A 12,920-nucleotide genomic window follows, 5' to 3' on the forward strand; every position below is an offset into this window, starting at 1 on the left:
AAAAAAAAAAAAAAAAAAAAAGATCTTAAACAGCTTATTATTACAGAAAGTCCTTGAGGTAGTGAGCTAAGGAGGAGACAAAATTAACAGATTATTATTACTCTACAGATGAGTAGTTAATCCTGCTTTCAGTAGCAGGAACTTAAAATGTGTAACTTAGGAGCTTTTTAAAAAAACTTTCATCAATAAACTATTTCTGAAGTCTACAAGAGAAAAAACATTTATATAATGCTATGTACTTTAAATGGCACTTCGTCAAATCATGTCATTTAATTCCACAATAATCTAAACAGGTCAGGTAGTATCAATAACAGTTAGCATCATTCCTTTTTTTTTTTTTTTTTTTTTTTTTTGAGACACAGTCTCTGTCCCCCAGGCTGGAGCCCAGTGGCATGATCTTGGCTCACCACAACCTCTGCCTCCCGGGTTCAAGCGATTTTCCTGCCTCGGCCTCCAAAGTAGCTAGAATGATAGGTGCGCACCAGTGTGCCCAGCTAATTTTTGTATTTTTAGTAGAAATGGGTTTTCACCAAGTTGGCCAGGCTGGTTTTGAACTCCTGACCTCAGGTGATCGGCCCGCCTCAGCCTCCCAAAGTGTTGGGATTATGAGTGAGAGCCACTGCAACCAGCCATCATTCCTCTTTTGAAAGGGAGGGTACCGAGGCTCAAAAAGACCCAAAGACACATAGCAAGTAAATGTGTAAACTAACATTTAAATCCAGGATCTTTTAAATGACATGCATACACCTAATTATTAGCAAGTCCACTAAATAAACAAAAAAACCCAACCAATTATGGCCTATAGTTATCTCACAGGAACTATAACATATATTAATTTATCTAAAGCAACTGACTTACTGCAGGGCCTATCCAAAGTCAAAGTGAATTAGAATCTTTTGCTGACAGAAGACTCCATTTACAAATAATCTATAGAAAAGTATCTTATTCTTTTGTATTTTTAGGTTTTGTTTCGGAAGAAATAAAATCTTTAAGTTTTTGTCCACATTTTGTTATTAAGTCACATGTTATCTTTGGCTTGCTTTCCAGAAAGTACAAAATGGTTGCTTTTCGTTTTTTTCTTTTTAGAGGGTTCACTCCATTCCATGCTTTATAATTTAAACTTTCTTCTCTAAGATAGACCTAAGATAGTTTCTTACTAGCTGCTCCTGATTCTTCATCTGGTCGGCAGCTTGTTTTGCTATGGCAGATTTTGCCTCTTCAGCAGCTCGACGCTCCTTTTCAAGCCTCTCTGCTTCTTCTTTTGCTCGTTTTCGTTCTTGATCCAGTTCTAGAGCTTTTCGAGTCTGTTCTTCTAGTTCTGTGAAATATGTGTATTCCCCCAAAAGTGATTAATTCCAATCATTCTCATTATCAAAAGAAGCTAAAATAGTAGGAAGAAATCAAATCTGTTCAGTTTCTACAAATTAGCACACATGTAAAACACATATACCTCTTTGCTTTCTTGAGACAGGATCTTGCTCTGTTGCCCAGGCAGGAGTGCAGTGGCACGATCATAGCTCACTGCAGCCTCAAACTTGTGGGCTCAAGCAATCCTCCTGCCTCAGCCTCCCAAGTAGCTAGGACTACAGGTGCTATACTTGTCAAAAGCCTAATAATTTTTAAGAAGAAATGAAAATCTTTTGTAACTTAAGTTATGCAAAAAGGCTACAAGCATACCTTTATTTTTTAAAAATAATCTCTCCATCTAAAGTTTTTACCTCAGTAAACAAATTGCCATGTTCCAGAAATCTGTAACACATTTTGAAACTTCCATTAAGTTTCTACTTATCTAAACTAATAAGTAAATCTAAGAAATTTGCCAGGCATGGTGGCTTACTCCTGTAACCCCAGCACTTTGGGAGGCCGAGGTGAGTGGATCACAAGGTCAAGAGATAGAGACCATCCTGGCCAACATGGTGAAACACCATCCCTACTAAAATACAAAAATTAGCTGGGCATGGTGGTGCGCGCTGGTAGTCCCAGCTACTTGGGGGGCTGAGGCAGGAGAACTGCTTGAACCCAGGAGGCAGAGGTTGCGGTGAGCTGAGATCATGCCACTGCACTCTAGCCTGGCGCCTGGCAACAAAACAAGACTCTGTCTCAAAAAAAAAAAAAAAAAAAAAAAAAAAAAAAAAAAAAAAAAAAAAAAAAAAAAAAAAAAAAAAAAAAAAAAAAAAAAAAAAAAAAAAGAAAGAAAGAATAGAAATTAAGATTGAAAACAATACTTACTGACCCAAAATAGGAATTTTGATGTGAATTACATAAATTATTGAAAAATGTGAGTTACTGGTATATATCCATTCCTATAGCATGAATATTTGGAGATGAATGACGTGAATTTTAATCCTTAAGTATACACATTACTAAATTATCTCTCTTTTCTTATTCCAATGAGTGGAACAAGAAAGAAAAATAAATTTTGGAGTAGCCATTATATACACCAACAGTAAACAATCTGAAAAAGAAACCAAGAAAGCAATTCCATTTACAATAGCTAAAAAAATATATAAAACACCTAGGAATCAACCTAACCAAAGAAATGAAAGAAGGACATCGGTTTGGCAAAGCTTTTTTTGTGTAAGACCGCAAAGGCAGAGGCAAAGAAAGATAACGGGTATTATTATATTATATCAAGCTAAAAAGTTCTGTATAGCAAAGGAAACAATCAACAAAGTAAAGAGATAAACTGAAGAACAGGAGAAAGTATCTGTAAACTGTCTATCTGAAAAAGGACTAATAACCAGAATATATAAAGAGCTCAGACTCAATAGCAGAAGACCAAATAATCTGGTTTACAAATGGGCAAAACATCTGAACTGACTTTTCTCAAAAGACATACAAATGGTCAACAGCTATATTAAAAAAAAATGCTAATCACTAATCACAGAAATATAAACCAAAACCACAATGAGATATCATCTCACCCTAGTCAAAATGGCTTGTATCAAAAAGACGGGCAAGGCTGGGAACAGTGGCTCACACCTGTAAATCCCAGCACTTTGGGATTTACAAAAATTAGGTAGGCATGGTAGTGCATGTAATGCCAGCTAGTTGGGTGGCAGAGGCTAAGAATCACTTGAACCTGGGAACCAGAGGCTGCAGTGAGCTGAGATCGTGCCATTGCACTCTAGCCTGGGCAATAGAGGAAGACTCTGAAGACTCTTTCCACCCCCCCAAAAAAAAATCAGTAACAGATGCTGGCAGGGGTGTAGAGAAAAGCGGAATACTTATACACTGTTGGTGGGAATGCAAATTAGCAAGGCCACTATGTAGAACAATATAGAGAGTCCTCAAAAAACTAAAAATGGAATTACCATAGTACTGTATCCAGCAATATCACTACTGGGTATATATATCCAAAGCAAAGGAAATCAATATATTGGGGATCATTATACTCCTATGTTTATTACAGCACAATTCACAATGGCCAAAACATGAAGTTAACCTAAGTGCCCATCAATAAATGAATGGATAAAGAAAATGTGGTATATCTATACTATGGAATATTATTCAGCCATAAAAATGAATAAAATCCTGTCATTCGCAGCATCATGGATGGAACTAGAGGCCATTATGTTAAGTGAAATAAGCCAAGCACAGAAAGATAACTATTGCATGTTCTCACTCATATGTCAGAGTTAAAAAGGTGGATCTCATAAAGATAAACAGACTGGTGGTTACCAGAGGCTGGGAAGTAGGTGGGGGTGGGGGATGAAGGGAGGAAAAAAAGATATCAATGTATTTATTACTACTAAACTGTATACTTAAAAATGGTAAAGATGGCCAGATGCGGTGGCTCATGCCTGTAATTCCAGCACTTTGGGAGGCTGAGGATCACTTGAGGTCAGGTGTTTGAGACCAGCCTGGTCAACGTGGTGAAACCCTGTCTCTACTAAAAATACAAAAAATTAGCCAGGTGTGGTGGCAGGCACCTGTAATCCCAGCTACTTGAGAGGCTGAGGCAGGAGAATTGCTTGAACCCAGGAGACGGAGGTGGCAGTGAGCCAAGATCACACCACCGCACTCCACACTCCAGCCTAGGTGACAGAGTGAGACTCTGTTCTGTGCCCCCACCAACCAAAAAGGTAAAGATGTGTATATTCTATATTATATGTGTACATTTTACCTCAATAAAAAATAAATAATATAAAAATTCAATGTGGCTATTTGGCTATAAAGACAAAATGTATACAGCACTAGATGTTATCACAGCTAAATTCTAGGATTACTCATTTTAGAATCTGCCTTCTAAAATTTAGACAATCAAGCTGGACTATCAAACTTTTTTTATGATTATTTCTTTTCATCTGATTGATAATAAAACAATACCCACAGAGACAGAGCTCATGGTTTTATCTTCCATCTAAACAAGCAAACAAATAACTAAAGAATTGAAAGCAAAAAAAAAAACCAAAAAACAAAAAACAGAATTGAAAGCAGGGTCTCAAAGCAATATCTGAACATCCATGTTCATAATAGCATTATTTACAACAGCTAAAACACAGAAGCAACCCAAGTGCCCATCAACTAATAAACAGGCAAGCAAAATGTGGTATACAAACAGAGCATCATTCAGCCTTAAAGGAACGAAATTCTGACATATGCTACAACATGGATGAAATTCGAGGACATTATGTTAAGTGAAATAAGCCAGTCACAAAAAGACAAATACTGTATGATATCACCTATACAGGTAGATAAAGGTAGAATACTCAAAATCATAAAGACAAAAAGTAGGATGGTGGTTGCCAGGGGTTGTGGGGAGGGGAAAATGAGGATTCTTGCTTAATGGACACAGGGTTTTAGTTTTACAACGTGAAAAGAATTATGAAATGAATAGTAGTGATGGCTGCATAACATTTCCAATGTATTTTGTATCAATGAACTACATACTTAAAAAGGCAAAAAAAAAAACAACCCAATGCTTTATTTTCTCTCATAAAAAAAATTGTTTTTGTACTATAAGACAAAAAAAAGAGAGAGAGAGAAATAAGTCTGGGTTATAAAGTTAAATTCTGAAACATTCCCCAATATTTATTTTTATCAGTTTTTTGTAATAAAGGTCAATTTGAAAAATAACAGATAAGGCAATAGTTATTTTGTGGTATATTAAGAATTGTAGGCTGGGTGTGGTGGCTCACGCCTGTAATCTCAGCACTTTGGGAGGCCGAGTCGGGTGGATCACCTGAGGTTAGGAGTTCAAGACCAGCCTGGCCAACATGGTGAAACCCTGTCTTTATATTTTTAAATAAAAAATTTTAAAAAAATTGTATAAAGTCTAAGTTTTAAAAAATGTTTAAAATGAACTCTGAAAACATCATATCTACTCCCTCTCTTCTCAAAAAACGAAGGTTTTTAACAGTCCTATATCCCATAAATGACTTCTGGTGTTTCCTCTCCAATTAACTGAGTTAATACAGGAGTAAGCAAACGGCTCATGGAGCAAACCCAACTCAGTGGTTTTTTCTTGGTAAGTTAAGTTTTACTGGAATATAGCCACCCTCATTTGTTTAGGTATTATAGTACTGGCTGCTTTCACACTGCAGTAGCAGAGCCGAATAGCTAGGACAGAGACCATGTGGTCTGTAAACCATGAAATATTTATCATCACTGGTAATCAAGAACATACACTACAGATAGAGTACCGTAATCCAGAAATATGAACTCCAAATTACTCCAAAATCCTAAATGTTTTGAGCATTTGCACAACACTCAAAGGGAATGCTTACTGACAGCATTTCAGATTTCAGAATTTTGAATGAGAGATGCTCAACCAGTAAGTATAATGCAGATACTCCAATTAAAAAAAAAAAAACAAACCTGAAATCTAAAACACTTCTGGTCCCAAGTATTTCAGATAAGGGATATTCAACCTGTTATATTTACTATACTCACCAGAATGGCTAACCAAACCAAACCAAACCAAACCCTAACAATACAAACTAGTAGAGCAAATGTACTTTCACTCACCAGTAAAAGAAGGAAAAGTGATTAATCCATGGCTGGGCACAGTGGCTCAGGCCTGTAATCCCAGCAACTTGGGAGGCCAAGACAGGCAGATCACTTGAGGCCAGGAGTTGGAGACCAGCCTGGCCAACAAGGTTAACCCTGTCTCTAATAAAAATATAAAAATTAGTCAAGTGTGGTGGTACATGCCTGTAATCCCAGCTACTCAGGAGGCTGAGGCATGAGAATCGCTTGAACCTTGGAAACTGAGGATGCAGTGAACCGTGATCATGCCACTGCACTCCAGCCTGGGCAACAGAGAGAGACCCTGTCTCAGGCACACACACAAAAAAAGACATATGCATGTCCAAAACGCATATGGAAGGACACTCAGCATCACCAGATATTAGAGATATGCAAATAAAAACTATAAGATACCACTTTACACCCATTAAGATGACTATAATCCAAAAGAAAAACACTAACAAGTATTGGTAAAATGTGGAGAAATCAAACTTGCTAGTGGAAATGTAATATGTTATCTTTCACTTCAGAAACCAGTGCAGCAGTTCCTCAAAAAGTTAAACACAGTTACCACATGGCCTAGCAATTCCACTCCTTAGGTATATACCCAAAAGAAATGAAGACATATGAACAACAAAAACCTACACAACAAATGTTCATAACAGCATTATTCACCTTAGTCAAACAGTAGAAACAATCAAAAACATCCATCATCTGATGAACAAATAAATAAAACAAAGCATATCCACAAAATGAGTTCAAGACAAGCCTGACCAACATGGTGAAACCCCGTCTCTACTAAAAATACAAAAATTAGCTGAGTGTGGTGGCAGGGACCTGTAATCCCAGCTACTTGGAAGGCTGAGGCAGAAGAATTCCTTGAACCCGTGAGGCTGAGGTTGCAGTGAGCCAAGATCATGCCATTTGCACTCCAGCCTGGGGTGACAGAGTGACACTCCATCTCAAAAACAGACACACAAACAAAAATGGAGTGCTGACACATGCCAAAATATGAACGAACCTTTAAAATATTATATTAAACAAAAGAAGCCAGTCACAAAAGACCACATTTTGCATGACTCCATTCATATGACTGTCCAGAATAGACAAATCTATAGAGAAAGATTAGTGGTTGCCTAGGGCAGATAGAAGGGGTACTGAGAAGAAATGGGAGTGACTGCTAATGGGTATGGGATTTCTTTTTGGGATAATGAAAATGTTCTAAAATTGATTATGGTGATAGCTGTATAACTTTGTGAATACACTAAAAACCCTTAAACTATATACTTCAAATGGGTAATTACATGGTATGTAAATTATAAGCTATAGCTCAACAAAGCTATTAGAAAACAAAACTAAGCTCTATATGAGGGTAAAATCAGAGTGACAGAAATCACATTTGAGGTTAAAAGAAAAAGAGAAAAGGAGGAGACTCCTTGAGTGTAGGTAATTTCTATATTGTGTTCAAGGCACCTATGCGAATAAACTCACTTTGCAAACATTGAGCCTTGTACTTGAGAAATCACTCTATCTGTACTTCAATAAAATTTTTATTTGTTTTTTTTTTGAGACAGAGTCTTGTTCGTCATCCAGCCTGGAGTGCAGTGGCACGATCTTGGGTCACTGCCACCTCCACCTCCTAGGTTCAAGTGATTCTCCTGCCTCAGCCTCCCTAGTACCTGGGATTACAAGTGCCCACTAATTTTTTATTTTTGCAGCAATGGGGTTTCACCATGTTGGCCAAGCTGGTCTTGAACTCCTGACTTCAAGTGATGTGCCCGCCTCAGCCTCCCACAGTGCTGGGATTACCGGCATAAGTCACCTTACCCGGCCAAATTTTTTTTTAATTCGGTCTCCATATAGACTGTCAAACTATACTGCAAGTTGTCATGATGTGGTATTGGGAAAAGTTTTCAATTAGCAATAATCGTGCCTCGGATAAACCTCATTGGCTACGATACTGGCCACTGCACCAAGCTAACTTTTTATTTTTTAAAAAGTCCAACTATAAGCCTGGGTGCAACGGCTCACGCTTATAATTCCAGCACTTTGGGAGGCCAATGTGGGAGAATCACTTGAGCCCAGGAATTTGAGGCTATGGTGAGCCTTGACTGCACCATTGCACTCCAGCCTGTTCAACAGAGTGAGACTCTGTCTCACCAAAAGAACCCAACAACTGTAAATATTCTTTTTAATCTCAGAATGCTAAATTAGGGATTATTTCCACTTTAGAAATTAGGATCCTAGGCCGGGCGTGGTGGCTCAAGCCTGTAATCCCAGCACTTTGGGAGGCCGAGGCGGGTGGATCACGAGGTCAAGAGATCGAGATCATCCTGGTTAACATGGTGAAACCCCGTCTCTACTAAAAATACAAAAACATTAGCTGGGCATGGTGGCGCGTGCCTGTAATCCCAGCTACTGAGGAGGTTGAGGCAGGAGAATTGCCTGAACCCAGGAGGCGGAGGTTGCGGTGAGCCGAGATCGCGCCATTGCACTCCAGCCTGGGTAACAAGAGTGAAACTCCGTCTCAAAAAAAAAGAAATTAGGATCCCAAGGAAATTGAGATATTAAAATGACTTGCTTATAGTCATATTCTAAGTTAATCACAGAAGTAAAGCCTTTTCAAATTGTAAACAATGTATGTCTAAATTAGACACTCCCTTCCTACCCACCACTACTGCTTTCATCACATTACCATGTTTCCTTTCCTTGTAGCACTTAAAACTATGTAAAATAATTGTATTATTTAATACATTATTTTGTCTTTCCCCAATAAAATGTAAACTCCAGGAGAACAGAAACTTATTTTGTCCAGTACTATAAACTCAATACTAGAACGGTGCCTAACACATACAAGATGTATCCAGAATGAATGAAATCATTATACTAATTATTTTCTGTTGTTTGTCTTCTTGCAGATGGCCTTCACTTTGATATTTGCTGGGACAGTAACTGAATGCAGGTTTGGCACCGTGTGTGTGTGTGTGTGTGTGTGTGTGTGAACACTTATTTACTTATTATTTTATTTTGTTGGAGACAGGGTATCACCCTGTTGCTCAGGCTGGAGTACAGTAGCCCAAACATGACTCACTGCAGCCTGGACCTCCCAGACTCAAATGATCCTCCCACTTCTCAGTCTCCTGAGTAGCCGATACGACAGGCACATGCCACCACACCTAGCTCACTTTTAGTTTTTGGAGAGACAGGATCTCACTATGTTGCCCAGGCTGGCCACAAATTCCTGGATTTAAAAAATCCTCCTGCATCGACCTCCTAAAGCACTTGGGTTATAGGCATGAGTCACCGCACCCAGCCTATTTTATTATTTTTACTTTTTGTAGAGAAGGGTCTTGCTATGTTGCCCAGGCTGGTCTTGAACTCCTGGCCTTAAGCAATCCTCCTGCTTTGGCCTCCCCCAAGTGCTAAGATTATAGAGGTAAGCCACTGTGCCTGGCCAGGTTTGACTTTATTATATCTCAAATATATCATCACAAATATATCTTCAAAATGGTTAAAAAATGATAAAGATTTTTTTTTTTTTCTTTTTTGAGACAAAGTCTTGCTCTGTCGCCAGGTGCCAGGCTGGAATGCAGTGGAGCAATCTCAGCTCACTGCAGTCTCCGCCTCTGGGGTTCAAGCAATTCTCCTGCCTCAGCCTCCCAAGTACTTGGGACTATAGGGGCACGCCACCACGCCCAGCTAATTTTTGTATTTTTTAGTAGAGATGGGGTTTCATCATGTTGGCCAGGATGGTCTCTTGACCTCGTGATCCGCCCGCCTCGGCCTCCCAAAGTGCTGAGATTACAGGCGTGAGCCACCACACCCGGCAATATAAAATAATTTAACAATGGTACATCATGAAAATGTCAATAGATAAATAATTTTATTTAATGATTCACTTAAAATAATGACTTCAATTTTTAAAAATTATTAAGTATAAAAAAGTTTCTTCTTAAACAAAAAAACTACAAATTGATCTACTAAATCATGATTTAAGATATTGCCAAATTTATGGCATTTGTATGAGAATTAGCATAAATTACAAGACAATCATGCAGACTTTAGGAAAGCCTGGGAAAGCTTTATTAGAAGAAATTTTAAAATAACTGGGTGTCCTTTGCCTTAAGATGACGGATTTGAAATTATCTTGGTAGGAATGCTCTATATTCTTTCTTATGTTCTATCTTCCTTATATTCTTCAGTGCTTACTTGTAAATCATTAATATTATTGTTATACACCCTAAATGAGATTGAAAGATTTAGTAAGTATTTTCTCAGAAAACGTGTTATATCAATGATAAAGTAGTACTTTTCTTTAAAATCAGATCAGTAATGTTTTTAAACTTTAACATACTTCATTCAGTACAATCCAGATTTTTTACAGCATTCTTCCTCTAAAAGTATTCCCTACACTATTCACATGGCACTTAATACACACTATCCCACTTTATTAGTATTTTTATGTATGTATTTCTGTCAAATACACGGATTTTACTCCCATCTGTGCTAAATCTTTGTATTCCTTGAATGCAGCACAAAGTAGGCACACTTTATACATGTCGTTTATGATTGAATTTTTAAAAAAGGTACCTAGGGTGGCAGAAATGCATAAAGTGGCACTCAGAAAACAAGTTCTGCCCCTGAGTTGCGGCCTGAAAACAAATGCTTTACCACCCCCTTGGGCACTCAGCTAAATTAGTTTCTAAGGCTTTCATAGCTCTGAGAAATAAGTCTTCTAATGAGTCAGAATAAAACCTAGGTTTACTACTATTTTTTCTCCTAGAAGTATTATTTCTAATCCTCTTGAAATTGAAGTGATCAATCAGCTTGTGCATGTATAGCAATTTTTGTGGCTTTCCCCTCTAGCTACTCTCCCTTATAATTAGTCTACTCTCATTGCTCAAGAGTATGTCTCTACCATAGCAGGCTGGTATAAGAAATCAAAATATATCTTAAATAAGACTAAAGACTGCGTATCCTTAATCCAAAAATCTGAAATGTGAAATGCTCCAAAATCCAAAACTTTTTAAGCACCAACATGACATTCACAAAAATGCTCAGGGCTGGGCACAGTGGCTCACGTCTGTAATCCCAGCACTTTAGGAGGCCGAGGCAAGCGGATTACTTGAAGTCAGATCAAGACCAGTCTGGCCAGCATGGCAAAACCTTCTCTCTACACTAAAAATACAAAAATTAGCTGGGCCTGCTGCTATGGACCTATAATCCCAGCTACCTGGGAGGCTGAAGCAGAAGAATTGCTTAAACCTGAGAGGCAGAGGTAGCAGTGAGCTGAGATCATGCCACCGCACTCCAGCATGGATGACAGAGCAAGACTGTGTCTTAAAAAAAAAAAAAAAAAAAAAAAAAGCTCAGATTTGGGATTTTCAGATTTGGGATCCTCAATAGGACAATGCAAACATTCCAAAATCTGTAGTACTTCTATTACCAAGCATTTTCAAAAAGGGATATTCAACCTGTGTTGGCTACTTCCAACAAAACTGAATAGCTTGTTCTACCAATTGTTAGGAAAGCAGGTTATTAAATATAGCTTTTATAAACAGTGTAGACTTCATGTTACCCTTGAGAGCCTGCTGCTTAGAAAGGAGAAAAATATTTTATTCATGCAATACTTTTTTTCCCTTGCTTTCTCCACTATTTGCTGAGTGAAAGTAGTATATCCTAAAGTTACTTAATACAAACCACAGACTATAAATTCAGTGTATCCCTTCTATGTACTGTAGCACTTTGGTGATATATTGCCTAAGAAGTAAGTTCTTCCAAACATATTACCAAAAACAAACAAAAGATATAACATGTCTATGTGTTGTGTATTTTCTAGTAGACTAAAATAAAATCTTTTTAGGAACTGAGTTCCAAAAAAGTTCATATAGTCAGAATAGCTTAAATTACTTTAAATTACCTAAATGCCTTACTTATACAACCATAAAGCATTATATACTTTAAATGCCATCATGTATTGGATATGAGTTTTTTGTTTATAGAACCCATATTTACAGCCATTTACAATATTTAAGAATACATATGAAAAATATTTGCTTAAAAAAACTAAAAAAAAAAAATTTGCGTGTTTAAGAGAAACATCAGCACTGTATAAATGAATGTGCCTTAGTGAAACATGTTCATGATGTAATTCCACTAAGTATTAATCTGGCAATTTAAATATACAATTGTCCTATATAAAAAATAAGGTTTAACAGTAGTAAAAAAAATACCACTATCTGACAACAAAGCAATAATAATTTTTAATCCATTGTCAAAAAGAAACGCTTACCTTTCTGGGCTTTAATTGTCTGTTCTTCAATTTGTTTCAGACGTTCCATTAGCTCTTCCTTTTCACGTTCTATTCTTTCCTTTTCCTTTTCTGCTATTTCTCTTTTCTTCTTTTCATTCTCTAATTGTGCCCTTAAAAGAAATTGCAATTGCTGTTACAAATTAATAGACAGAAACATTATTCATGTGATAGAATACTGCTCAGCCATAAAAAGGAACAAAATAATGTCTTTTGCAGCAACCTGGATGAAGCTGGAGGCCATGATTCTAAGTGAAGTATATCAGAACATACAAATGCTGTATGTTCTCACTTATAAGCGGGAACTAAGGTATGAGAATGCAAAGACAGAGTGATATCATTGACTTTGAGGACTTGAGAGGGAATGGTTGGGAGTGCGGTGAGGAATATAAGACTACATATTGGGAACAGTGTACATTTAGGTGCACTACAATCTCAGAATTCATCACTATAGAACCCATTCATGTAACCAAAAATCACCTGTAGCCCCAAAACTATTGAAAAATAATAATAATTAGAAATGTCGCGGGGCGCGGTGGCTCAAGCCTGTAATCCCAGCACTTTGGGAGGCCGAGGCGGGTGGATCACGAGGTCAAGAGATCGAGACCATCCTGGCCAACATGGTGAAACCCCGTCTCTA

The 12,920-nt window shown here is 37.5% G+C and overlaps 1 protein-coding gene and 1 pseudogene across 4 annotated transcripts in view; both read right to left on the reverse strand.

The window, feature by feature from the left end:
- The window catches only part of RDX (radixin), a 102,153-nt gene that overhangs the window by 37,334 nt on the left and 51,899 nt on the right, over window positions 1–12,920 (reverse strand). For all 4 annotated transcript variants that reach the window (XM_037745209.1, XM_017547080.1, XM_017547082.1 and 1 more), the window contains 2 exons: window positions 12,263–12,393; window positions 1,158–1,318 (listed from right to left, as the gene is read on the reverse strand). In XM_037745209.1, the coding sequence (XP_037601137.1) occupies window positions 1,158–1,318; window positions 12,263–12,393 (292 nt within the window). The remainder of the gene's footprint in view (window positions 1–1,157; window positions 1,319–12,262; window positions 12,394–12,920) is intronic.
- LOC119473935 lies at window positions 7,823–7,949 on the reverse strand (annotated as a pseudogene).

Source organism: Cebus imitator, unplaced genomic scaffold (genome assembly GCF_001604975.1).
Source record: "Cebus imitator isolate Cc_AM_T3 unplaced genomic scaffold, Cebus_imitator-1.0 Scaffold194, whole genome shotgun sequence".
NCBI lineage: Eukaryota > Metazoa > Chordata > Mammalia > Primates > Cebidae > Cebus > Cebus imitator.